Raw genomic sequence first — 27,530 nt, 5'->3', positions numbered from 1 at the left:
GACTCGTTGAAAGTTTTCCAAGGTCTGCATATAATTTAAGATGGCATTTAAGCTTCTTACCCTCGATCTTATCTCTTAAATTAATTCATCAGGTAATATTTCCCATTATTCAAAGGCATTATTTTATGTCAAAGAAAGTAATGGCATGATTACAGAGCCATGCACACAAATTAGCAGTGGAACGTGAACGTTTTCTCTTAGAAAATGATAGTTAGAACAGCCGGAAATTAATGCAAAGAGAAAAAAAATCCTTTAAAAGGTACTGAAAGTGAAATTTGACACAATATTTGACACCAGAAGGCCAATTCAATTTGTGATTCTTTTTCATCTTTAATGATATATATCCTCTTCTGTTCAGATTTTGATTCTCGACTGATGAAGAAAGGGGCTACGATTAACTATTCAAGTTTGGAGGCAAAATTGTGCTGGGAAAAAAAAGCAGAGAATGAGAGTTACCTCCTATCTTCCGCTTCATAATCAGGCATGTAAGTGAAGTTGTGAATATAAGGTGTGTTTCATCTGGGCAGCCCCTCACGGGTGGGATGGACGATTCACTCTGATTAAATCTGCGCTCATCTGATTGGAGCGTGTAAGAGATTCTAACTGGGGTACATTTCACACTAATCTATAAGCCAGTGAAGCTGTCCAAAAGGCAAGGAAGTGTGATTAAAATAAAGAAACAGACAACAGATAAATGTGTTGGAAGTCCTGCAATGAAAAAGGAAATAAATTATTCAATTTAAATGTACGATTTTATCTGGGAATGGTCTGGTTGTGCAATTTTGTGCTTAAACTAATTACAGATGAATGACGGCAAGCTCAGCCAGTCTGAAAACCATGACTTTGGCGCAGCATGCATTTGAAATGCATCGCATTCATAAAATGTACTGCATTTCACTTTACTGTACTTTGTTAATAGATACTGCTATATTTTAACTGTGGAGTTAAAGATGTTTGACATTTTTGCATGAGCAGTTATGACAAAAATCTGTGCACATATTGAAGAATTATATAAAAATAAAAATAGATAAATGTTTCCTTTTTTTTTTTCCTAAAAATGTTTTGCTGATGTTCCTATTACATTGTTTTACATGTTGGTTATGTAAATGTTAGAGAAACTATAAGTGTAAATACAACGTATAAATAATGTTTTGGTGCTAACATTTTGAGAACGTTATTAAAAGCCAGATTTTGAATGATCAATTTATTAACGCTACTTAAAGAATATTTATTGAGAGAACCTTTCAAGAATATTAGCAATAAAGTTCTGAGAACCTTCCCTGTTGGGTATAAGCATATTTAAGCAAGCATATATTCACAATGTGTAACACTTTGAGGGCGGATTCGATTTTTGACATGTACATTGATTTTCAGAAATGACCTTGGGCAGTGTGGATTTGACACTGGAGAACTGATGCATCTCATCTGCTTAATGTGTTTATGCTGGCTTAGCCTATAAACCTTGTTTCTGTTCAGTGGAGTGTTTCAAATTGACCTCTCTCTCTCTTTCTTACTCTGTCTCTCACCCCATCTCTCAGTTATCTTTTAAGCATTATTTGCTCAATTCTCTGATGAATACTCCAGTTGTTTCTTTATCTTTAGTACAAATACCAAAGCCTGCACACTCAAAGAGTTAGCAAAACATGAATATTTATGATTCCATGATTCCTTGATTCGAACCTTCTTCCTCAGAGTCAAAAATCACATTGAGTACAGCTGCGCTGAACCTGCCTCTAAAGAAGGAAGTAAAATTCTAGGCCTACATTAAGTTACACATTTTGTTATACTACCATAGGATGAGACACCTGTCATAAAGTGCAAAACTATGTATATAACAATTCTCTGTATAATTCCATTTTTGATTAATTGAATCCTTTTTTTTTAAAACTGTCATTTTGGATACTGTTTTTCTCCTTTCTGTTTTTACTATAGCTAACTGCAAGGTTGTGGATTAATCAAATATAATGTTTACAAATATGACTTTTTCTTTTCACCAACCAAACGTCTACTTAAACCTCTTGTAGAGTCTTTAAATATTATCTTGCCAATCAAATTAGTTTGTTTTAGCTCTAACCGTCTAATCCCAGTAACACTGCCACCCTCTTCAAACTCCTTATATGAATTAAAATGTCACGCAAGCGAATCATTACAGCTTAATGGTTCAAATACAGCTCACTATTACTGCCATAATAAGTAGTTGGAGGTGACAGGTGAAACTAGAAAATAAAATAAATGAGAATGGCATGATGGAATTATCCAGTGCGGATATGTACCATTAAAATGTATGACACACCAGGAGATGTCTGCTGCTCCACAATTACACATTAGGAGCGATTAATAAGAGCTAATAACCGGCTGATATCGCCAATGATGCATAGCGACTAAAATTCAATACCTCGCTAAACTGTACAACCCGAATTTTGGAAATGTTGGGACTTTTTTTTATTTGAATAAAATGAAAACTAAAAGACTTTCAAATCACATGAGCCAATATTTTATTCACAATACAACATAGAGAACATAACAAATGTTTAAACTGAGAAATTGTACACTTTTATCCATTAAATGAGCTCATTTAAAATTTGATGCCTGCTACAGGTCTCAGAAAAGTTGGCACAGAAAAGAAATTTGGAAATTTATAATTTATTCACATACTGCAGCTATTACAACAGCATGGCTTCATAGTAGAAGAGTTCGAGTGCTGAATTGGCCTGTCTGCAGTCCAGATCTTCATATAGAGAACATTTGGCGAATCATTAAACGAAGAACATGTCAAAGATGCACATGTCTTCAGCAGCTGGAAACCTATATCAGGCAAGAATGGGACCAAATTCCGAGACCAAAACTCCAGAAACTCATAACCTTGATGCCTAGACGTCTTCAAACTGTTTTGAAAAGAAGAGGAGATGCTACACATGCCCCCGTCCCAACTATTTTGAGACCTGTAGCAGGCATCAAATTTGAAATTAGCTCATTTTGTGCATAAAATTGTGAAATTTCCCAGTTTAAACATATGTTATGTTCTATTGTGAATAAAATATTGACTCATGTGATTTGAAATTATTATAGTTTTCATTTTATTCAAATTTTAAAAACGTCCCAACATTTCCGGAATTCGGGTTGTACTTGCTGCTTTTAGTTCCACTAAAATGAATAAATGAAACTCCAATAAATGAAAAACAACAGGAAGGCGTTACTGACTTTACTTCAGAATTGTGATGTATTTCCTGCTGAAATGGAATATTGAACAGATGGTCTGGTTTTATTTTAGCGCTCCTACTTGCAGCAAGCTAACAGTTGGACAAGAAGTGGTTAAGGATACTCTGTCCATGTCATCAGAGAAGAATCCAAAGCAGAAGCAAATTTTCAGATTTTAATTAAAGATTACAAAGACAAACTTTTTTTTTTGTATTAACTTGCAGGGATTAAGTGTTCATGTCAAGACTAGCAATGTGCGCTAACAACGTAAATAGTATAAATTTTGATGTCATGCGGATTTTAACTTCCAACGGAGAGAAGTATGTAAGGAGTTTGTATGTAATTGTCAGGTCCGTTTTGCACTTTGGTTGCAATGAAATATTTTGACGACAAAGATATAATTTGGCCCGACACAAAAAAAGAGTCCGAAGGAGACATGTAGGAGACAGCTAAAATGTGACTTTAATGACCAGCAGATTGTATATTATCTTATGTTTTACATGGCGACTTTCCAAATAAATACATGTAGGCTACACAAAACATTAATTTGAGTTTAAATATGATGATGAGCATTCCGTATATTTATGGGAGAAATAGTTTCAGATTGTCGGACCGCTTGAGCTAAGGGTTCCAAGGATAGGGCAAATAACAGAGGAGAAAGTGGCCAACCCTGACGAGTACCTCGATGTATAAACAATGGGTTATAGCGAACAGCACCTGTGAGAACAGTTGCTGCAGGACAGGCATACAGAACTTTTATCATATTTATGAAACTCGATCCTAGACCCAGATTCTGTAGAACCACCCATACATAGTTCCATTCTAGCTGATCGAAAGCTTTCATCACATCTAGAGATAATACTGCGCAAGGAGAGGACAAACTATCATTTGAATTAATAATATGATATAACCTGCGTAAATTATCCGAAGCTGAGCGAGATTTAATGAATCCTGTTTGGTCATGATGAACTAGCCTATTCATAAATTTATCTAGACGACGACATAGTACTTTATCATATAATTTAACATCAGTTCCTATCAAAGGAACAAATAACAGCTAAATTAATAGATGGGTGAAATGAGCCTTGAGTAAGTGAAAAATGTATCATATCTAACATGAGAGGTCCTAAATCCAACCAAAAAGTAGTATACAATATAATATACTTGGTCTACTCCCTTGAAAATAATAATTCTGCCTGGATCTTTGGATCAGGAATTCTGCCCTGGATCTCAGTAATGAATTGAGTTCAGACCTATACCGCCATGATTTTACTGAGTGTATTGTCTGAGAAACAACACTGATTATCTCTAGTCAGATTCTAGAGCTGTGATTCCAGTTCAACTATCTTTTTGTGTCGGGTTTTCTGAAGGAAAGAGGCATATGAAATCGAGTTATTCCTTATAAATCCTTTAACTGCATTCCAAAGTGTTCGAGGATCCACTGAACCTTGGTTAATTTCAATAAACTCAGCAAATTTATTTCTGAATTGACTGCAAAAATGTTGTGGCATGCGATGGCTGAGGGATCAAAGATAATCTGCAGAAATTTCCAGCATGATCCGACAAAGATAAGGAACAGATATCGGCATCACGAACAGCTAAAGATAAAGCTGTAGAAATTAAAATATAGTCAATTCGTGAATAGGATTTATGCGTAGCAGAAAAGAAAGTGAAAGACTTTGCAGAAGGGTTTAATAAACACCATCTATCCACCAACGAGGATGAGGTTACACATTACTGAAATTTGTCAGAACACAAAGCTTGAGAGTGTGATTCCTTTGGTCCAGATCTATCTAGGATACGCAGCATTACAGAATTCATATCTGCACCCAATACAATTTCATAATCTGAAAACTTCAAGAGATAGGTTGACAAAACAGAGAAAAAAGTAGGGTCAGGAGTACAAGGGGCATAAACAATACAAATATTACAATATTCCTATTCTCCACTATTGTTTTTATATGTGTTATTCTACCATCTGTATCACAACCTTTATCTAAAATAGTAATATTTAAAGTCCTCGGGACCAATATTAGGACACCCTTGGTTTTAGCATCTGAAGATGAGTGAGATACCACTTCATAAAACTTATGATTGTGTATATCCTCCTCTTTCAAATAGGATTCTTGAACTAACACTATATCAATCTTTCTTCTTCGCAAAATATCCAGAAAACATGTACGTTTGTGAGGGCCATTTAGGCCATAAATATTACAACTCAGAATATTAGGTCAGATGTCCAATTCTTAAATACATTTTTTGAGCCAATTCTCAGGAAGTAGCCGTACCGTAATTAACAAATGATAGGAAATATCTGACAATGATTAGAATCAAGCATTCCAGAAAGCTGTGTATATATACTTATATTTAAAAAACATAAGGAGCACCTGTCACATATAACACTAAATTACTTCTAAATATATTGTGTATACTGTAATTCAATACAGCACTCATACTATCTTGTAATTCTTTAAACACATAATTTCTATATCACATATTGGCTATATTGCTATTTTAAATGTTTGGCTATGTTCAGGTATTGTAAGATTTGTGTTTTTCTACATTACCTCCATCTAACAGTAGCTAAGCCTTGACATTAAAAACAAAACCACTTTGTGCTTTCGCTTTCTTGGTAGAATTTAAAAGAGAAAATGTGTTAAAATCATCATTAAAGGCGTCACTCTGGACGATGGACACAATGTGACATTCTGTCTGCGTAAATATGGTTTAATAAATGAATTAACTCCATAAATAATGGCTGTAATGACATTTTAGGGGACAATAAGTCTGAGCATTGTCAGGAAATAGTTGATGTATGAGTTTCATGCCTCAGCAGTTCCTCAAAATGAATCGGCACAGGAAGATAACTAGGGCCTTGCAACTAGCTCATTTCCCAGAATTATCTACTTGTTGTCAATTTGCACAGTGGAATTACACATGCAAATTGCACTGCCTGCACAAACACCACTTGGAGATGATAAAAACAAATTAACAAAGGCTATAGAAGAAGGATTTATTTCACTGGCTCACCCAGGTCAAGCAATACATGTATTTGACGATTGTGTGTACCCAATTTTGGTGTAATTATATCTGCAAATTATTCTTTGTAATCTTATAATTTTTTTCCTTCAACCTTCTTCTTAAACTCATAATTAGCTTCCCTCGCTTCTCTCTCTGAAACAATTCAGCTGGCTGTCCTGTCAGGCTAACAGTGAATAATCTCATCTGGGTGTCAGCCTTCTTTTCCTCCTCCCTCGTGCTGCGGTGTCGGCTGTTATTTTTAACTGCTTGTACACTGTACACATGGAGGCTAAAAGTCAAGGGTCATTCAATACAAGAGCACACCATCGGGCCAAATGCACAGGAAAACAGGCATATAGCCAGTCCAGAAGCCAAGCTATACATAATCGCCTCTTAACATGGTTTCTCATATTCGGAGCTAAATGAGGAATCCCTGGACCTCCATATTGGCTAGTATTAGATATCTCATTTACTTTGTACACACTCAGCTAATCTGCTCTAACGAATTCTGACAGATCCAGATTACTTAAAATTATTACGCTTTCCTCCTTACAGAAATAATGATCTGGAGCCCAAACGGAACAAAAGTGCCAGTGTAGGGTGAAAAAATGTCTTTTAATAAACAAAAATAAGAATAATCATAATAATTTTGACAGTAGTAACTCAGTGATATATTACACCACCAAACCTTTAGAAGTTCTAGTTGCCTTTGTCATTGAGTTGTCACATATATAATTAAATTGGTATTAACTGTGGGGCGGGTGACATCAATTATGGATATGGGCTGTGTAGAGTGACGTTTAATATATCTTGCTGACTTGAGCTCTATCATGTCATATTTACTTAATGTTCTTGATGTTGGATGAAATTTATGTTTTTAAGGACATACTAACCAACTAATACAACATATACTTAACCCTATAAAGCCTACAGTATCATATCTAATATATGAAAGTCTTAGGCCTCAAAATTATCAAAACTTTGCTGAAAAAAACTGTTACACGCAATCTTCTGACATTTGAATAATAGTTTATACTGAATTAAAATGCCTGTATAATTCTTAAATTGTTCACCCTTAGGTCGTGGTACGTGTCTCTTTTTGCTATGAAATCTTTATAAAGTAACCGTAAGAATTACTTAGATATTGTTAGTAATGTTAGAGACAAATATTTAATTGACTAAATCAACATAGGTTTACTTAATATCCATACAATTTTTTTTTGTAGAAAAATCATGTTAAAATGTATCAAATATGATACAGCAGGCTTTTAATGAAAGTTTATTTGCTCATCTCTGCATCATCGCAGTGCATCACACTTAGTAAATATTATTGGGAGATATAGTGACAACTGATATTTCTTTAGTATTATTTCAGATGTCAGGCTTTACAGGGCTGAGGCTTTAAAAAGCTAAGAATGTCAATAAATACTTAAAGAATGTCAAGGTTAACATGCACTCAACTAAAGGAGCAGTCAGCAGAAACGAGGAGCATTGCTTACTCGCTACAGGTTACAGAACACACATGTAGAGAAAGACAGAGAGAGTGTGGAAGGGACAAATGAGAGAGAGAGGGAGAGCAAATGAGAAAGAGCGAGAGAGATTAATTGCTGGGCACATTCAAAACTAGTGGCACCCCCGCTGGAGGCATAACAATCAGAAATTATATTGATGAAAATTTCTGACATTATGACAATACAAATGAGCTTGTTGCCTCAGAATCTGTGCACACTAAATAAATCATTTAAGTAAATAGGTGGTTTTGCAATTAGGCACAAAGCCCACCCCTATTTAGCAACAAAACAGAAAACTGATGTTATTTGATATAAATAAGCAATTTAAGCATCAGAGTTTTTCGTCTGCCAATGCCACAGGCTAAACAAGATTAGCATGCTAATCATTTGAATGATAATGTGCTGATGCCCTCAGCTGTCTGAATAAATTGGGAGACATTGCTCATATAAGAGCATTCTTATCACTCTGGAAAACATGAGAAATTGTGTTTTAGTTTGCCATTTGTAAAAAAAAAAAAATTTAATAATTGAACTGGCTTACAACTACGTTTGGATAAGTTTACTCATTCCTACCTTAAGATGTGCTACTACTGAATAAAAGTAGGCCTATAGTTTTTTTAATTGTTGTTATTTTTGTTTTAAAAACTTTATTGAGGCCAGTAGATGCCATATTTATTTTATTTATTTATTTTTCGCAAATGAAAAAAAGTGTATGGCATATAGTTGTTTTAGTTGTTAAGTTGTAACCAATTTATCACCAGAAACAACAAACCTCCCAAAATTTTAGAGGAATGAATGTTTAACGTAGACCAGTTGATAGACTATAATATATAATCTTCTTTTGACTTCTAAATTATAATTTGGCAAAAGACCATGGTTAAAAATCACACTTATCCACCCACTATTTGTCTATAATAGTGGTCTATAATGAAATAGTAGTCTGTAATTTGTTCTTCATGCAGCTGTGCTGATTTGTGTTTGAAAGTCATTTCTAAATATAAATAGACAAATAGTCTATTTATAGACAAATATACATAAACTTAATTATTATTATTATTCCGAGCTGGAAAAACTGACGACTTAACATGAATTATTATTCATAACACAGAACTGCAGCCTCCACTATTTTGTAAAGGGGAGGATCGCATTTCATAATGAGTTCAAAGTGACCAATCAGCGTTTTTGTTACTGCTGTTGCTCCTCCGCCGATCCAATGAAGAAGCTCTATGTTCAAAATGCAGAAATACAGAAGGCAACGGTAAGCGTCATTGCATTTGATGGTGTACTTTTCTGATAAATTATGATATCGATTTTTTTATTTTGCGAAATATCTTGTATCTCATCTAATTTGTTGAATAAAAAATATATGAAATATGAACATTATCAAAATTCAGCTTAAAAATCTGAACAAAAACAACAGCAAAGTTTCATGAGCTTTAATGGTTGTAATGGGAATGGCCATCTGGGTTCATGTTTTAATCAAAACTATGATGGTTTTTGCATGTGGGTCTGTAATGACAATGTTTTGTAAATTGTGCTTAGTGTCTAGTGGATTCCAATTCAGGTACATACAATCTCAACCATACAAACAGAAAAATAAGTAATTAAAAATAAAATAATTTACAAAGTAAATTATACTTTACAGAAAAGTAGTGCAACCTATTATTATTAAACATTGTTGTTACTTGAAGAGAAACAACAATGTTTAATACATCTATTTTTGCAGGTCATTGTCAATGTTATGCGGTCGTCCCATCACATCTGGAGCGAAGGACCTGAACCAGGAAGTTGGTCACCAGATAACACGGAAACCAGTTAAACCGTAACACCTGGTCTCAGTGAGGCTGACCTGAGCTCTGATGCTGATGAAGGGAAAACAGCAGAAAACAGCTCTCATGTCAGTCAGACACAGAGCCACATTCATCTTGTGTACAAGTGGAATGTAATAACACAAAAACTGGTTTGCACAATAATGCATTTGGGGATGATTGTCTTCCTGGAGTTTCCTTGCATAAGTGGCAAGTACGTGGATCTACTGTAGTTATGCATGTATGCAGTAAAGTCACAAATTATGTATTATTTATCTAATTATAAAGGGAAGTTTATTAATTATAATACATAATATAATATTATGTATTATTTATCTAATTGGGGGGAAGTCGTGGCCTAATGGTTAGAGAGTCGGACTCGTAATCGAAAGGTTGCGGGTTCGAGTCCCCGGCCGGCAGGGATTGTAGGTGGGGGGAGTGAATGTACAGCGCTCTCTCCACCCTCAATACCACGACTGAGGTGCCCTTGAGCAAGGCACCGAACCCCCAACTGCTCCCCGGGCGCCGCAGCATGGCTGCCCACTGCTCCGTGTGTGTGTGTGTGTGTGTGTGTGTGTGTGTGTGTGTGTGCGTGCGTGTGCATTTGTTCACTACTCACTGCTGTGTGTGTGCACTTGGATGGGTTAAACGCAGAGCACCAATTTCGAGTATGGGTCACCATACTTGACAATACGTCACGACTTTACTTTAATTGTGCAGTAGACAGTTAAAATCACTACAGTTAAACAAAACAAGTTGCATTTGGTTCATTCAGAATTTATTTTAATGTCGTCATGCTTTAAAAGAGTTGTTTTTGTAATTTGTTGCAGAAGTTCAAAGAGCTCCAGCGAGCAAAAGATGATCAGAGAATGAAGGAACCACAAATAAAGCGGAAAAGGCGCCACAAGAAAGGTCATTATAACAAGTTTTCTTCTCATTACTTACTAGTGCGTTTTTCTGTGTTATTTCTACTGTTGTTAACTGTATCCTGTTTATTCCTTTCAATGCAAACATAATTCTTCATACAGCTGTGCTGATTTGTGTTTGAAAGGAATTTCTCTTGCAGTCACATTGCCTAGGCACCACAACATGGGTCTCTAGTAGGATTTACTACAGTAGTACTAATATGATCCACAGGCGTCATTGCATAAAACAATTTAAATCTTTCTCATATGCGTAATGCTTGCACATGCCTTTTTATGTGCAATATATTAACATAAGTTAATGATGATTTCCATAATAGGTCATTCCATTAAAACATTACTACATTAGTCAGCAGGTCATGAGAAAGACTATGAGAGATGTTGTGTAAACAACAAACTGAAATCCACGTTCTTAACACATGTGAATATGTACTGAATACTTCATATTAATATCAAGACATTAAACTCTTTTAACATTTTAGCTTGAATTGTATATGATGATTTTAAATTCAAATATACTTCTGAAATTATATATTTGTTCATTGACTGATGTAAGAAATGGATTTCGGCATATCTAAAGTAAATGCAATGTGATGGGACTTAAATTAGTAATTGACAGATTTAGCTGAAAATCACGTAGCGTATGATGGGTACAGACTCCAGTTTTTGATCTTTAGACTTTGATTCTATCCAATTGGAAATTATCAAACATGTTTGGGATTTTGAGCTAATTTTAGAGCACATATTGTTTTCATATGTTATGCATCTCCAAGCAACAAGGTGCATGTTTCTGCGTGAGTTTGTTGTGTTTGGAATCACTTGAAAAGTCTGGTAGTGTGTGATCCATAGTTGGTTAGTGTATGAAGTTCAGTTTTTTTTCTAACCCTTTATGAAATCGGCAGCTGTGTGATGCTTAGATTTTAAAATCTGTTCAGATCATTCCAGCCTTGAGGCAAAATGAAGGAAACAAATATAAAATGTCTCATCTTAGTACAAAATTCTTCATATTTATGAAGAATATATTCCCAAATACTGACTGGCTCCATAATCTACCATTTATAGCAAAAACTGATGTGTGCAGAAATAATTGAATCTCACAAAGTATACATGCCTAGTCCTGGAGTGAATAATAATAATAATAAACAGAAAGACTTGTCATTCTGTGTCTTTGCCCAGAGAGCCTGAAGAGAAACGGGAGGAGCACTGGAAGGAGCTCACGCAGTATTTTGGCATCAATGATAGACTCAAGCCGCCTCCTTGTAGCAGACCTCCCCGCATGGTAACAATGATTTCCGCCATCTTCTTCTACCACTCTGTGGGTGTCCTAATTCCACTCTGATGCTGAAAGCATTTTTATCCCACTGCCTCTCTCTGTTCTGTGACTACTGTATGTGTAACTCGTAATTGTTTCCTCTATCAAACGTGAAAGACAGAGTGAGGAGGCTTCTTTTCTTCTGCCTGACACTGAGCATAACAGAATAGATCATATTATATTTAATGATGAGATTACCTTAATCTTGACATGAAGATGTAGCTGCACTGTCTGTTCTGGTTGGTCTTTAATATTTCTTATATGAGGTGGATTTCTCCATTGAAAGCCACAGCACAATGGCTTCAATAGCTCTCTGTAATTCTGTAATTCAGTGATAGGGAGGGGAATGCTTGCAAATTAAATACACTGGACAGCTTCTGTAACAAATATGACATTAAGATTGTTCCAGATGCTGAAAGGGCATCACATGCTGTAGAACAGCATAAACAATATAAGAAACATTTGTCCTCCGTAAATGGACCTGTTTTTCGTATTACCCACTCTTGAAGCCTGTGCATTGAAATTGGGAATCAATGTCAGCCTCCAGCAGTTTCACATTTTGTTAACATTTTTTGCAGTAGCATTGGTTTTTTGTTTCATAGCACTTCCGTATTGGATATATTACAGACATAAACTTTATGTTAATGAGTGATTGCTCTGTTAGAGGCACTTTTGACTACTTGAAATCTTGAGAAACTTTTCCAAACTTTGTTTGGAAATTTATCTAATTTATTTGGATGTGGAATAAAGATCTGATGATAGCTTTGATTAATGTGATAATTTGAATATTGACATGGGAATGACAATTTTCCACATTTCTTTAATATTTTGACAATTTTTCACATTAAAATTCTCAAATATTTTCAATGAAATGTGGAAAAATGTCAGTACCCTCACTTGTCAATATCCCAAATCCATAAATTCCAAAATCAAAGCTAAAATCATAATACTGATTGATTCTGTACATGATAAAAACATTACTAATATTCAAACACATGAACTGAAAATGAGTTTAAAAAGTTTTAAATGTTTTTTTTTGTAACATATTTTGTTGATCATTTATGTTTTACAAAGATATATAAATAAATTAGCGTGTCCTTAAACAATTAAATTGTTTAATTTAATATGTATTCTATTCATATATATTATTATGTTTTTTAAATATATTAGCGAAAAGTGCCCCTTGTAGAGGAATCAGCCTTACATTAAATGCCTTTAGTGAGTGTATTTGCTTGCATTGTGCTGACACATAAGCAGTGTTGCTTTACTTCCTATGTCTGCATAAAAGCAAATTTGTAAACAGACAATTATTCAACAAAATTCACATTATCAACACTGAGTTTGTCGCTATAGCTGTTGGAAGCAATAGATGTTTGTCCATGATGTCTGCACAGGTATGCTTAGATATAGTACAGCTCATTTTAATTTAAAACAGTAAGTCTTTTTACAGTATATGAATGAATTCAGTCTGTTCTTTGTGAGATGAGAGCAGAATATGTGAGAGAATGAGGAATGATTCAAGAAAGCTGACTTTGTACATTGGCTCATAATTTAATTTCGTCATGCAGGAATTTCCTGATTAAATTTTCTATAAATAAGTCTCTTTAAGTGCAAAGCTTTGTAAACAGAACTAATTCATTTGTAACTTCAAGCCAATTTTGCACTAATGCATATTACTTATCATTCTGCAGCATTAACTCAATACAGTTTTTGCCGTTATTTTAATTTGTAAATTGTCATGTAAGCAGAATGTTGGCAAATATAATTTGTTTTAATTAAGTAGGAAAACGCTGCTAATTCAATTGTCCATATCGTTTAATGTTGAGCTCAAATAAATTTGCATTAGCAAGTTAAAATATTGGGTTATTGAGTTAAAATATTGTTTTGATTATATATATACCATATATATATCCAGTTGTCCCGTTAAATTAGACAGCTGCCCCATTTTCCCTCACTTTCAAAGGCTATATCTATTTTGGATTAAACATTATTAAAGGGCTGAGCATATGCTGTGAAAATCCATTTTAATAGAGTAGTGAGTGAGGCTGATTGGAACAGTCCCTCTGAAATGTTTACCTAAGCAGAATGAATATTGTATGGCCATTTCTGAAATCACAGTATGGAATATACATTAGCACAAGAATAAATTACATCAAGAGGTTATTTTTTCAGTTTAGCTCCGTGTATTTATGTTTGGGTTTTCAGCTTTTTTTTTTTTTGGACCATAAGAACAACAAACATGTCTAGAAATTTGTAGAATATGAGAATGTTGTGTCTTTCTTTTGGGATTTCTCTCATGAAGATCCATAATAGCAGACAGAGAGCTCTGCTTCATCAGTCCTGCTGCTTTGATGGAAATATCTAATTAAAGACCAACATTTATGTTTGGTAGCCTCCTGTGGCTAGACAGATTTTTTGCCTAATATTTAATCAACCAACGATTTTCATTTATGAGAGGAAATCTACATAGTTGTTGTAATGGCAATCATATTAAAAAGAATGCCAGGGGGAGTTTTTAAGTTACTCTTTGATTTTTTTTTTTCTTCTCATCCTTCTCTTTCTACTTGAAAATCACTTCATTTTATTTCCCTCCTTCTCATCTTCAGTCAGGCCTGGAAAAGAGCATAGAGAGTGCCATCGCTGAAGGGGACTATGGGAAGGCGGAAGAACTGAGTGACAGACTTGCTACTCAAGAGGTATGTTGCCCAGATAAGCCATCTCGGGGGGCGCTTCAACTGTGACAAATTGAGCTAATGGGTCTGCGGCCATTTTGCCTGCAAAGACACAGAGTCTACAAACACACACATGTGCACGCACGCACGCACGCACACACACACACACACACACATCATTCGACTTGGGCAGAAAGTCTTGCAACCCTTTTACACTAAAGTTAATGGAAAGCCCTCCCTCAGTTTGAAGTACGGCAGTGTCTATAGAACTTTCGGTTCTGCCTTTTAATGAAGGCTACAATGCTTTCAACCCGAGCGCTAAAACATTTTCAAGGTGCCAGTTTTACACCTTTGAAGTGAGCTCATACCTAAATACAGTGCCTGCAGTTTTAAAAAGACACATTTTAGGAGTGTACGTAGGATCAAGCGCTTCGAAGCTAATTTGGCAGAAAATGTAACATTCACACAGCTGTAATTGCAGTTAAAAAGACATTCAACTTTTCTGAAGTTGGGGCAATCATAGCAGGCAATATTTTTAAGCCTCGCAACTTTGATTCAATGGAATCTGAAATGCATTCCACTAAATTCCGGCCTAAGCTTTGATTTCAGCATTACTGCATGGAATTGATGTTCACTGTCAACCTTAAACAGTTTAGTACAGACAAAGTTTGGGAATGTGCTTCCAGTTCACTTACCTATACATTTGGTGAATACTAAGATAACATAATTCTTTTGCGAATATTATTTATATTTCTTATGTCACTCCACCCTCAGACGGAATGTTTTTTACTACAGAAGTGGCATCCACTTTATTGTATTGTGTTGTTGGGATTTTTATAGCAGGTGTCAGTCTGCATACAAACAATGAACACAAGCTTTATTTCATCACGCAGCTGTGTTATGATATATTGCATAAAGCACTAATTAATCTTTTGTTATTAACTTTATATTTAGGTTAACTAAATGGTATGCAGGACTCATTCTGTAAATCCTTTTTGTGATAATAATTTTCTTTTACGGATTATTGCCGTACTACAGCTGAAGCTATTCCTGTTTTTAAATGTGTTTTCAGTTTCTGCAATAATTCATTTTCTATTAAGATTAATTTTATAGTTTTATTTTGGATAAAACAGTTTCAGGTCATGCTTCAATAAAGCTCTCCTATCCATATAATTTGGAGGAGCAGCGTTAATCGTGTTAACCTCAAATAATAGTTTTCTATGTAATCAATTACAGCTTCTGTTTCTCTTGGTGTAAATGCGAAAATGACACCATTTACTCCGCACTAATGAAATCATATTGTGATGCTGTTGATTGTTGATCTGAATCAGTTCAAAGCAAGGTGATAATCATGCTCCTAACAAGCGTAGCGCCATGGGAACAAGCATTAAATAGCTCAGTAATGGCAACAACAGGCCCTTGGTTTAGGCCAATTTCTTTTCAGAGTCACAGTAATCCATACAGATGCCAATTACGCTTATCTCTGGAGTATCTTTGTGGTTTTATCTTTTTCTTTCCCAGGTAGACAGAGACATAATAACAATTTCTTTGGAAACCATTCTCGGAGACATTTCATCATTACATGGACTTCATTGTGATGCCACCCGGCTATATGAGTCCTAGCCTTTGTTCTTTTGTTTGGTTGAGAATGGCTGATTTAAGCATTCCTTCGCAGAGAGTTTATCTATACTTCAAAAGCAGATAAAGAATTTCAGAGATGCCATCATGCTGTCTAAATGCTTGCAAATGACAGCACTGAAATTTTTAAGGTTATTGCCTCTTATCAAATAACACTGCTATAGTAATTATAGCAGGCTGCGTTATTAGTTTGGCATGGCTTGCAGGTAAAAAAACAAATACAAACTGCATGGTTTTCATCTTTGATTGGCTTACCAGGACCATGTTGTCACAGAAAGCTTCTTACAGCATCAGTGGATTTGAGCAGATTTAGTAGTCTCGAATCTCTCGCTCAGCCAGACAGCTGAAGTCTTCCTCTGACAGAACACTGGCAGTCGCTGCGCAGTAATGCCACTGTTAGCTGCTTTATTTGTTCTTCTCTAAAGACTGTAAATTACAGTTTTCACCAGGTAATGTGCATTTGTCATCTGCTGGACATGTCCCTAATGCTCTATAGATTGATTCAGTGTCTCTCAGGGAGATGTGAGTATGAAAGATTTGATCTGGGAACATGCCAAGATGAGATGATACTTGCACGTTCTATTTATCCAAAGTTTCTGGGTAACATCATTCTACTTTGTGCAAGGATAGAACAGGATGCTCATATGGAAGATCATTTCCGAAATATGAAGGGTTTCAGATTTAGGTGCAATGTTGCAATATTTGTTTTTGTAGCCATACATTATGGCTGTATGTTTATGTGCCACTGTAGCTACCTATACACTATTATTTAAAAGTTTGGGGTCGGTAAGATATTTTAGTGTTTAAAAGAAGTTTCTTAAGCTTGCCAAGGCTACATTTATTTAGTAATTAAGTAATAATATCTTCTAAAAAAAAAAGAAAACAGCCCCAACTTTTTTGAACAGTGGTGTGTACCTGTCTTTTACCACTTTTATTTAGAGGAGTGTAGTGAAAGGACAGGAAATGATTGAAAGAGAAAGGGAGGAGTTATATCTGAAAATGTTTTGAACTAGAATCACCCATATGAGCACCAGAGCTCAATGTGCTAACCATTAGGCTGCAGCTCTTTTTTTATTGAATTGATGTAATCACAACACAACCTTCTATCATGCAACATTTCCTTTAATATAAACAAACTTTAGATAAACAGAGAAATACGTTGACCCGTTTCAAGGGTCCTCGGGGGCAATTTGGATATTAGTGAATCATTTTATGCCCTAATTTCTAATCCGGCTAGTATTCATTATTACAGTGCTCCGTGCGGCCACAGAGCACTCTGCCCAGGATAAATGTTGTTGCAGATACAGCTGTTTGAAATAATGCAATGAACAACTAAACAGTCAATAATCCCAACTGTGGCAAGCCTCAATTTCAAGGTTATTTATTCAATATTTGTGTCTACTGATAGATGAAATATCATATGTTCTGTAATGTGTTTACATGCTAATACAGCGTTAAATTAAAGTGTTGAAATGAGCTTGATTCTTTATAAATTATTTATCTTTGGGATAAATCTTTTTCCCTTTTCTCTCAACTCAAAAGTTTTTATGCTTTATATAAAAAAATCTCTTGTTTGAAAACATTTAAATGTTGAGGAATTATAGGTTACTTCCTTGTGTAGCTTTTTTTTAATCATATGATAATATTTTCCCAATTTCCTTTAATCTGCAAATTTGTTAAAACCTTCTTTCAAGTTATCCTAAAAAGTGTGTAATATGTGGGCTTTCATCTTTGTCTGGGTGTTTGAACACAAACGTGGATAGTAAACGTTCCTTTGAGATTTTCCTTTCATAAAAGAGTATTCAGATATTCTGTAGAAGGTTTAACTCTTCTTTTTGTTTTTGATTCACAAACTGTTTTATGCATTTGTGTAAAAGGTAAAAGCTTTTTAATTGATCAGAATTAAATACAGAATTATCAAATTCTTCCCTGCATATCCTCTAACAATAATAAGACACATGTACCGGTTCAAAATGCTTCAGCAAATTGACCTTTAGGAACATTTTAGCTTCATGAAAGTATGAAGTACACTATCTGTCGTGTGTGTGTGTGTGTGTGTGTGTGTGTGTGTGTGTTTTTATAGATGTATGTTTGTTCAGATATCTGTATTCGGTCACTGAACATTTTTGGAGGATTTATTAAATGTATCAGCTTTACGTTAAATGCACTTTTAGCTTTAGGGACTACAAAAAGCCTGATACAGGAGAAAGAGTGCAATAACCGGATGTCAGATGTTTAAGTTAATGAATGATAATATAATTTGATAATATATATAATAATAATTAGAATTTAGTTTGTCAAATATTATGCCAAAGCTTTGATTGTTTTGAAACATTGTTTTTATTCTGACTTTTCATGTTTTTTCAGATGTTTTGATTTTGAGCAGCTTTTACCTGTAGAGAGTGCATTACTTGCGCCAACTTATTTTTAAGTGGTTTCATTTAGCCTTCTAAGCACATTTAATAATTCTAAGTCTCAGTGGTAAAGACGAACTGAGCAAGACTAAACAAAGGACTGTCACACTTTATTATTTCCTACAGTTTTTCTCTGCCCTGATCACTAATATTAGCTCCGCATTACCACTTCAAAACGCAGACTTTCTAGTCTGCAGCGGTGGGGGGGGGGGGGGGGGGGGGGGGGTACTGCGTCCATTTCAAGTTCTCCAGGAGTCAGACAATATGAAAATGATTAAAAGACGAAGACACAGTCTGAAAAGGAGTTGTTGGAGGGGCGAAAAAGATAAAGTCGGGTGAGTGAGCGGGAGTTTATGAACACGGGCGCGAATATGCTTTTCAGTTTGTGACTTAGATGCTCACTTTTCTTTTGTGCAACAGCCAAGATTATGCATTAGAACTGGCCTTAGTATGCTTCCTTAATATATAATAAGATTATTGATTGCATTATAAAACCTCTTTCTATTAAAACTATTTGGAATAGGGAATTATCTGACCTTAATTTATCTGTCGACTGGGAGAGGGTGTGGTCTAATCTCAGTTTAACATCTAAAAATCTGGCGCATCGTCTTATTCACTTCAAAGTCATTCATAGAGCATACATAACTCCTTACAAAAGATTTGAAATGAAACTACAATCAAATTTCAACTGCCATATATGTAATACTACATCATCAGGTACTTTTCTGCATATGTTTTGGGAATGTCCTATCACTAGCAGTCTATGGACACATGTAAACCTGGTTTTATCATCCTTACTGAAAATTGATTGGTCAGTTAACCCAAGTTTGTGTCTTCTTAATGAGGATTCTGGTCTCTGTATAAGTTCGATGCAAAAGAGAATGTTGTTTGCTGGTTTTACAGCTGCGAAGAAGACAATAATACAGAACTGGTTTACACCGCATATGTGTGGGAAAACATATTGGATCCGTAGCCTCTTGCAAATAGTGTCTTGTGAATGTACAACAGCACGAATCAATGGAGCCAAGCCTTCTACCATTGATGCTTGGCAGTGCTTTCTCTTTGAAATACGTGACTGTATGGAGGAGTGACTTCTGTGGGTTTCTTTTTTCTGTCCTTCCTTTTCTCCCTCCTTTTGACTGGACTTTGAGATGTTGAGTATGTGTCTGTTGTTTTATTTTATTATTTTATTTTATTTTCTTAATATATTGTTTTTTTTTATGTTGTGTTATGAAAAATAAAAAAATGTTGATAACAAAAAAAGAACTGGCCTTAGTATACCCATTTAATGTGTTGCATTGTCATTTCCTTTATCAGCCTTCATCTCTGACCAATCAGCTGGGGTTTTGTTCTAATATGCTTTTGAAATACAGCATGTCTCAGTAACTACAAACATACAGATCTCTAATGACAAGGTTCTCTGAAAGTTTGCCTTTGTGTGTTCTTTACAGAAGTGTCATAAATGTTTGAATTGCCGTTATTGCATTATAACGCATCCAATCCAATTAAAATGCACTAGTTTGACAGCTTTTGTACAGGCTTGCTAAGGCTCATTGCATTAAACATAATGCATGTCTGTTTATTGATTTTTTCACCCAATTATTAATCATCTTAATGTCTTTGTTCTGATTTTGAAAGCCTATGATTAGGTATTTTTAGCCCTTTCCTCTGTCTATAGCACACAATCTGTACCGAAACACAAAACCGGCTCTTCCTCCTGTGCGGGCCCCTCTGGCAACAAGAAAACTGCTAAGCAAAAACTCTCCTCTTTGTTCCATTTTCTTTCAGCATTAGCAATTTATCACAGAATGAACTTTTATTATATCTGCAGATGACTCACATTAAATTTTTGTCCATTAATTTTGAAATGGGTTTTGAAATGGGTCCTAAGCTTTTATCAAATGCTAGGAAATCTCATTTGGATTATTGTATTTCATTAATTACTTAGACAAAGCATACTTTTCAATGTAGATTTTTTGTGCTGTTTAATTAATTAGCATGTTTTCTCTTTTAATTAAAGCCATTTTTTTTTTCGAATTAAAGCCCACAGCAAAACACATATATAATTTGTTTGTAATTAGCACTTAATTGGTGGTAGTGGAAGCTTAGCACCCTCGTTTCCTTTTTTTTCCTCCTGATTGCCATTTTATTGCTAGTCAGTCATTAATTAAACTGTTTTTCTAATTAGCTTATAAAACTGTTGATGGCACATTATTGTAAGTGTGAGTTCAAAGCTTGCTAATAAGCCTTGCCTGCTCAGAAGAGGGAAGATAATGAAATGCGCACAAAGCCAGCGAACTTTCAGACTTTTTTCCACTCCCTTGTTCCCTGAAGATGACAGTCTTATGTATCTGGAATCAGATTATTGGGGCTGAAACATAGAGAAGCGCATTATACCGAGAGCTTTTCCAACTAGATCCCCCTCAGAGAGGCTGCTTCTCTGTATGTCTTGTAATGCTGTTTGTCAAGTTGGTGGCAAGATTACAGGAACTCCTTGTCTTATTTCCCCCACCACCCCCTTGAGACTGATAAGCTATGTTAACTGGATCTTTCACTGTATACAAGGATATCAAATGTAGGACTCTCAATATGTCACTTTTGTTGAGAGGATTTTGTCTCCTCCGCTTTAGTGTAGATGACACAGGGTATTGTCATGGGAGCGTGGCCTGTTTCGTTTCCTTCAGGCAGTGCAGTGGTTTTCTTGAGATTTCCTTTGCCATTGTTTTAATGCAAGCCATGATTATTACAATCTGTTTAAACTGACCCCATTTGGCATGGTAGAACAAAATTACAATATTGTTGTTGATTTATTGGTAATATTAGGGTAAAAATGTGAGAAAATGTAATTAGTTCTCAATAATGTAAAAAGTGTTCGCAATGCACCAAAATCACTGGATTTTTCCTCCCACAAAATATGTTTATTTATATTAAAGCTCTTTTTTCAGGTTAAATATCATTTAATTTAAAGCTTTGTCTGCTCCGAGTGTGCAAGCCGTTATTGTCATATAGTTTGGAACCGTTGTTTTCATATGTTTGTGGAAGGCTCAAAAATGAGACCGCTATAAGGAATGAAAAGTGCTTAGAAATCAGATAACAGACTAGCATTGTAAATTTATATATTACATGTTTTTTTTCTCTGCTGTGGCAGTTGATGATATACTATACATTACCAAGTGGGTTCTGCACCACTGTTGACTTAACCCACCTAGTGGCCCACCATTGCAGTTACAGGGCTGAGCAGAATGAATTCATCCCTCACAGACCTTTCAAAGGTCACGTCATTAATGGCGCTAAATAAACCCAGCACTGAATAAGGCTTTGCTGAGGACTGGCGTAAATGGCACACAATACCTTTAAAGAGGAGAGAGGTAAATGACAATGGAAATGCACTGAATGTAATTCTTGCAGAAATATGGGAAGGTTTAGTGTGACTACCTAGAACAAAGAGCACAAGAGCTTTTTGTTGTGTATGTTATCCCCCCCCCCCCCCCACACACACTTTTTTTTTTCTTTTTTTTGGGATTGTGATTTTCATTCCTTTTTTTCCTGCCCTGCATTTTTCCTCTGTGCCCGCATTTGATGTGAAAGGATTTGGCACTAAGTCACAAGAGAGGGAAAAGGTGGGGGGGATAAGGATGAAAAAGGAGGGAAAAATCATGAAAGTGGATCAAAAAAGTAAATGAAAAATAATGTCATATTACGGAAAATATGAGAGGCTAATTTGTGCCGACTTTTTGCTAATTTTGTTCTTGCCACAGAAAGAAGTGCCGTCACCTGCTCTGCGCTACACTGATGACAGTGCCAGTGATCCATGAAATAAGCTGCCGCCGGCTTTGTTCTGATAAGAATGAACAAATCTGCACAATGTACTGTGCTCCGAATCTCATTTTCATACTTGCATGCAGGCTAAAAGAAATAAGCTGTTTGCAAGGCTTGATTAATCAGACATTTGAGAGCTTTTTTTCTTTTTTGTCTCTTTGATCTGCTCTGTCTCCTAGGTAACTTGCTTGACATTAATGTTGAGCCCCGGTAAAGACAATCGTGGATAGTAGACCGGACTGATAAAAAAATAAATACAAATTAAGACCTTTAATGCTTTGAATATAGTAATGTGTGTGAAAATCGGGGAGTCCTGGCTGGAAAAGCGAAGGGGGGCTTTATTTTGGTGGTGGGGGTACAATTTGGTTAAAGCTGGAGTGCATGTTGGTAATCCTTGTGTCTCAAACGCAGATAAATCTCAAAATTTAAACCTCATGACAGCAAAAAAAAATTTGTTGTCTCAAAATGCTGCTTTTTGTCCATGACATATATATATATTTTTAATAAAGCTTATTTGCGATCCCCGCATGCTTTTATTCTCACGATCGCTTTAGCACCTATTCCGCTTAAACGTGCCTCTCCAGAAACACCCTGGTGTGAATTATCTGCAAGCGGATCTGTGCTAAACACGGGCATGATCACCCATTATAACTTCCCTCTCTCCGCTGTCTTGCTAGAAAACATGATTTATGGCTCTTAAAACCTGGAAAAAATTGCAAGGATTTAAAAAAACTGTCATAGTGTGTTAGCTTCAGGTTATGCAGACGCCTTTACAAATCTTCCAAGTGCCTGTATAGATGAATGCCTCGAGGGCCCAGCCGGAACCCCGCTCTCTCAGCCTGCTAAAGGCCTTATCTTAAATCCAAGCAAAGTACCATTAATCTTTTTGAAAGACCTTTATGGCTTTTAATGTATCCCAAATTAGAACATTTTACACCCTTGGTTCCTGAAATATGGCGATAAAAAGCCTTTAGAGTTTAATTTCTCCTTCCTGCTCGCTCTGACCTGCCTAATCCCAGCTTGCATTAGGAGATATTTTAGTTTCAGTCTTTCTAATAAAGTTTATCCCACTTAATTATAATTGAAACATTTTTTTTCCACTCTCTTGCTCTCTCCAGGTTTTTCGAGCCTACAAATGGTGGCACATTTCCTCATTACCAACTGAGTTTTTTTTGTGTGTTCCCTCTGATTGTGTTCTTTCCCTGTTCTAAAGAATTACCCTCATATCCCCTCCCGAAAAAAAGGAGGCGAGAGAAAAGCAGAGGGTAAAAAAAAAGGGTTTGCGATTTGTCCAAGTGTTTATCAAAGTTTCTTGCGGTCCAATAATAAACCCATCCCAGGAGTGATGGGAGAGGCCTGGACTCTCCTTTTGTTTCCTCTCACCCTCCTTGTCTCTGTCTCCTTCTCAATAGCTGGCCATGAAAATCGCACAAGCCGCCGATTGCCGTAACTTCGCCCGCACCAAACAGGAAGTGGAGGCTTCCCAGGCAGCCCGAAAAAGGAGGAAGCAAATCGCTTGGGGGTTTGTTGTCTCCTTTTTTTTTTTTTTCTTCTTCTTCTGTTCGTCCCTGGTGCTGATACCCTGCAGTTTCATTAAGTCACTCTGCATTTCACACTTTAGATGTCCCCTCTTTCCTGGACATGCTGCTGTGTGTTAACTCATGTGTATTCACTAGAGCTTTCTAACGAGTATGCGGATGCTGTTTATCTTTTGGTCAGTCAGTCCCTTTAGAGGGTCTCTGAATGCCCATTGTGAGCTTATAGCTATGATTATACTTTTCAGATTCAGTTTGTGCATTGACTGCAATTATATGCAACGATATTTATCCAAACAAATCTGTATTTCTGCTTTGATTTGTTTTTCTTTTTATTGCTTTTATTAGAATTTTTTTTATTATTTTGACTCAAACTAAATGCAGTGAATGTGACAAATTGATTTCTTTGTAATTTTAGGTTTGAAGCAAAGAAAAGATTGGAAACCAAAAGCAATATGGGATTCATGTGACATTCGCTGCAGTTGAAACGAGTCAAGATTTGGCATGTTGATAATTGTTTATAGAGATAATCTTTTTATAATACAGTATTATTGCATTCAAATTTCCTTTTTTTGTCATTTAACATTTTATTTTTTCTGAATCAGTTTTTTGGTCATTCATTCCGATTTGTGGGTAATTTTTTTATGTAGTTAAATAAATTCCATAAACACACCATTATTGTTAGATTGGTCGTTATTGTATGTATTTTAATTTCTTTTCTCATAATTAAATCTGGCGCATACAGCAGTGCACGCCATTTATTTACTGCCGTAAGTGGGTTAATCAGGAGCCGCTTTTTTTCTTCCACGGAGGTATGGAGTGAGGGAAGAGAAAGGAGAGATTAGGGGCCTAATGCAATGTACAGGATAATATGCAATAGGATTTGCCTGGGCAAAATGAAATTTGTCGGCTGTAAGGAGGTTTGAGCAGTCATAAACGAGGAGTTTAGTCGGGTTCGAGTGTAAGATGACTGTGTGTGAGAGAGAGAATGAGATGGAGAACTGTGTGTATGACACCGGACTCAACCCATGATGCATCTTTGAGAGGATTCCTGTGGGCAGTGCACATTTTTATAAGCCTGTCTCTTAGATAAGATCCAGTTGACTGCATTTTCCAAATATGAAATATATTTCTTTCTGGATAGAATGTATAGATATTATTCTGTTATTCTGAATAGCTTACCAAAAAATCCTAAATCTGCCATTATTTTGTTCCAAACCTGTCTCCGAGGAGGAACTCAAAGAAGAAGCTTTAAAAAATGTTCATGCTGCTCATTTCCATAAAATAAAAGTGAATTGGCACCAAGGCCTGTCAAGCTCCAAAAATGCACAACAAAACACCAGTGAAACATAATAGAAGTAATCCATATCCATATTTTTCAAGACTTCTGAGGATATGTGATCATTTTGTGTGAGGACGGGCTAAAATTTAAGTTGTTTTTTTAGCAAAAATCTTGCATTGTGTTGAAAATGACATAAGATATAACACACAATGATGTTAAGTAAATAATTGCAAAATTTCTAGGTGAATTCTTTTTTTTTAATTTTCCTTATATTTTTTTTAGCGGGATGATTCTTTATGCCAAACACTTTCCTTTTTAAACATCCCTCCCACCCCCACGGCTCGGTCTCGTGAGGTCATTAGCGGGAATGTGGAAACTCGCTCCCTTGATTTATGCTCTGTTGGCCTGAGGCGGAGACATCTGTAATTTTAGGGCTTTGACATTACCCACCCTGACAACAGCCAACTGACAACTGTAGCACAAACTTGTCAGTGCTGCCTTAAGGCAAGGGGTGTGGTTTCAGCCCTGCCTGTTACCACAGAGACATCTCGCTGAAAGTAAAGCACCGCTCTGTTGTAAATGCCTTCTTTAATATATCAGTCAAATTGTGGTTGTTAGATCACTAGTATACAAGGTCTTATACTGTGTCTACACTGGATGCAAGGATCTAAAAGACAATAGAACCCATTATAACCAGTGATTCTATGTACACTGGATGTGGTGCAGCATAATGCGATGCAATATGACAATTCTCTGACACTAAACTGATGCCTCATTTTGTTTCTGACGTACTCCAAGTGCCTGACATGGGGGACGAATGAATTTGCAATGGTTATGGGATAGCAAAGTGTCCACTGGCTGCACAATTCAGAATCCCACTGGATTGTTTGCCTACTGTATTATAAGTATTATATATTTATTTTACATACTGATTTGTTGAGTCAGCAAGGATGAGTTAAATTGATCAAAAATTATGTTTACTCGGTTACAAAAAAAAGTTTCATTTTAAGGACTTACTTAATGGCTCCTGAAAATTCAGGGTTGTATTCACAGGAATATTTATATTTCAAAATATATTACAATTGAAAATGGGTATTATAAATTGTGATAATATTCCATGATATTACAGTTTTACTGTATTAAAGTGTAGTGTACGCATATTCAGATGTAGTGTTAGTCTTATACAATCATTCCATATCAATTATATCTATTGTTTATTTATTTAAAATTGGGATTCTGTAATCAGTTGTACTGCAAAGCATTATAGTATTTTTTATGAAATGTTCCTTTGATTTATGCATATTTCAATAACTCATGCTTCCACATATCACAAACATCTCAGAATGTGTTTAGAACATGTCCAAGGCTTAACCGCATCTCATCAGTCTACCATTAGTCATCTTGGCCTTTTGTCTTTAAGGAGGGCACATGTCATCACCTGTGAGGTGGTAATTACACTCATCTTGCAGAAATCTTCACAGTGAACGTCTCATCTGCTGAAAGATCACATCTTTTCACCATTCCAGGATTCCAGGTCTTACATCACTGGACTGAAATTCACACACATTTACAGCGCAAAGGCTTGTGCAAAATATTTTTATTGTTGCATTGCGCAACAGCTTGAAGAATGCTTCCAACAGTGTTGTTAGGTTTGCCAGAGACATTCATAATTATTAGTTATAAAACACACTGTCAGACAGTTTTTGTCTTGAAGTGGTAAGTGATGTTTAAAGTTAATGCAAATATAAATTATACTATATAATAAGTGACCCTATGTAGTTTCCTACAGAATTTGTGAACTTTTTGTTGCAGCAGGGGGGCTCATATCGTTACATATAAACTAGTTTTTAAAAGTTGTTTTAAATTGTAATAATATTTCTCAATATTGCTGCTTTTACTGTAGCCTTGGAGACCTTTCAAAAACATGTGATTACCTCACATCCAGACCAATGCCGAAAATATTGAAACATGCCACGTGAAATTATTTGTTCCAGTAAAAACCGAGCAATGATTTGTGTGAGCAGAACCTGCACCAATCTCCTCAGCCTTTTGAAAATAACCTGTACATCATTTACAGTAATCCCATGTCCTCCAGAAGTCCGGAAGGAACATGCATCTGCTGAGAAGCTAGTCTCGAGCAGCATACATAAACCATTTCACCATGAGGGAATGTTCAAGAGACCGGCTTTCAGAGAACATGACCGTCCTTCCGCTTAGAGGGGTTGTTTGACGGCTCAGTTCCCTATCAAAAGCATCTCAGTCTATTAATCTCTTTGAACATGGCACAAAGCCTTGAGCTGTGTGTTTGTAGCATTTAAAGCAGGACAATCCGCTTTTCGACGTCTTCGTGTAGCTTTGCAGCTTGTGCAGCGTTTCTTTACTGCAGGCCAGGCTTGC

General features: G+C 35.8%; 1 protein-coding gene across 1 annotated transcript in view; it reads left to right on the top strand.

Moving 5' to 3' along the window:
* Positions 1 to 8,943: 8,943 nt before the first annotated feature.
* Positions 8,944 to 27,530, top strand: part of LOC306882173 (protein FAM204A-like) — a gene marked incomplete at both ends in the record, with an annotated part of 29,974 nt that continues 11,387 nt past the window's right edge. Inside the window, 5 exons of the mRNA XM_079436647.1 lie at positions 8,944 to 8,988; positions 10,369 to 10,463; positions 11,638 to 11,740; positions 14,380 to 14,469; positions 23,729 to 23,845. Of these exons, the coding sequence (XP_079292773.1) occupies positions 8,944 to 8,988; positions 10,369 to 10,463; positions 11,638 to 11,740; positions 14,380 to 14,469; positions 23,729 to 23,845 (450 nt within the window). The remainder of the gene's footprint in view (positions 8,989 to 10,368; positions 10,464 to 11,637; positions 11,741 to 14,379; positions 14,470 to 23,728; positions 23,846 to 27,530) is intronic.

Source organism: Barbus barbus, assembly GCF_936440315.1.
Source record: "Barbus barbus genome assembly, chromosome: 16".
Classification (NCBI taxonomy): Eukaryota; Metazoa; Chordata; class Actinopteri; order Cypriniformes; family Cyprinidae; genus Barbus; species Barbus barbus.
Note: the sequence above shows the minus strand (reverse complement) of the source record. Positions and strands in the feature narration are given on the sequence as shown.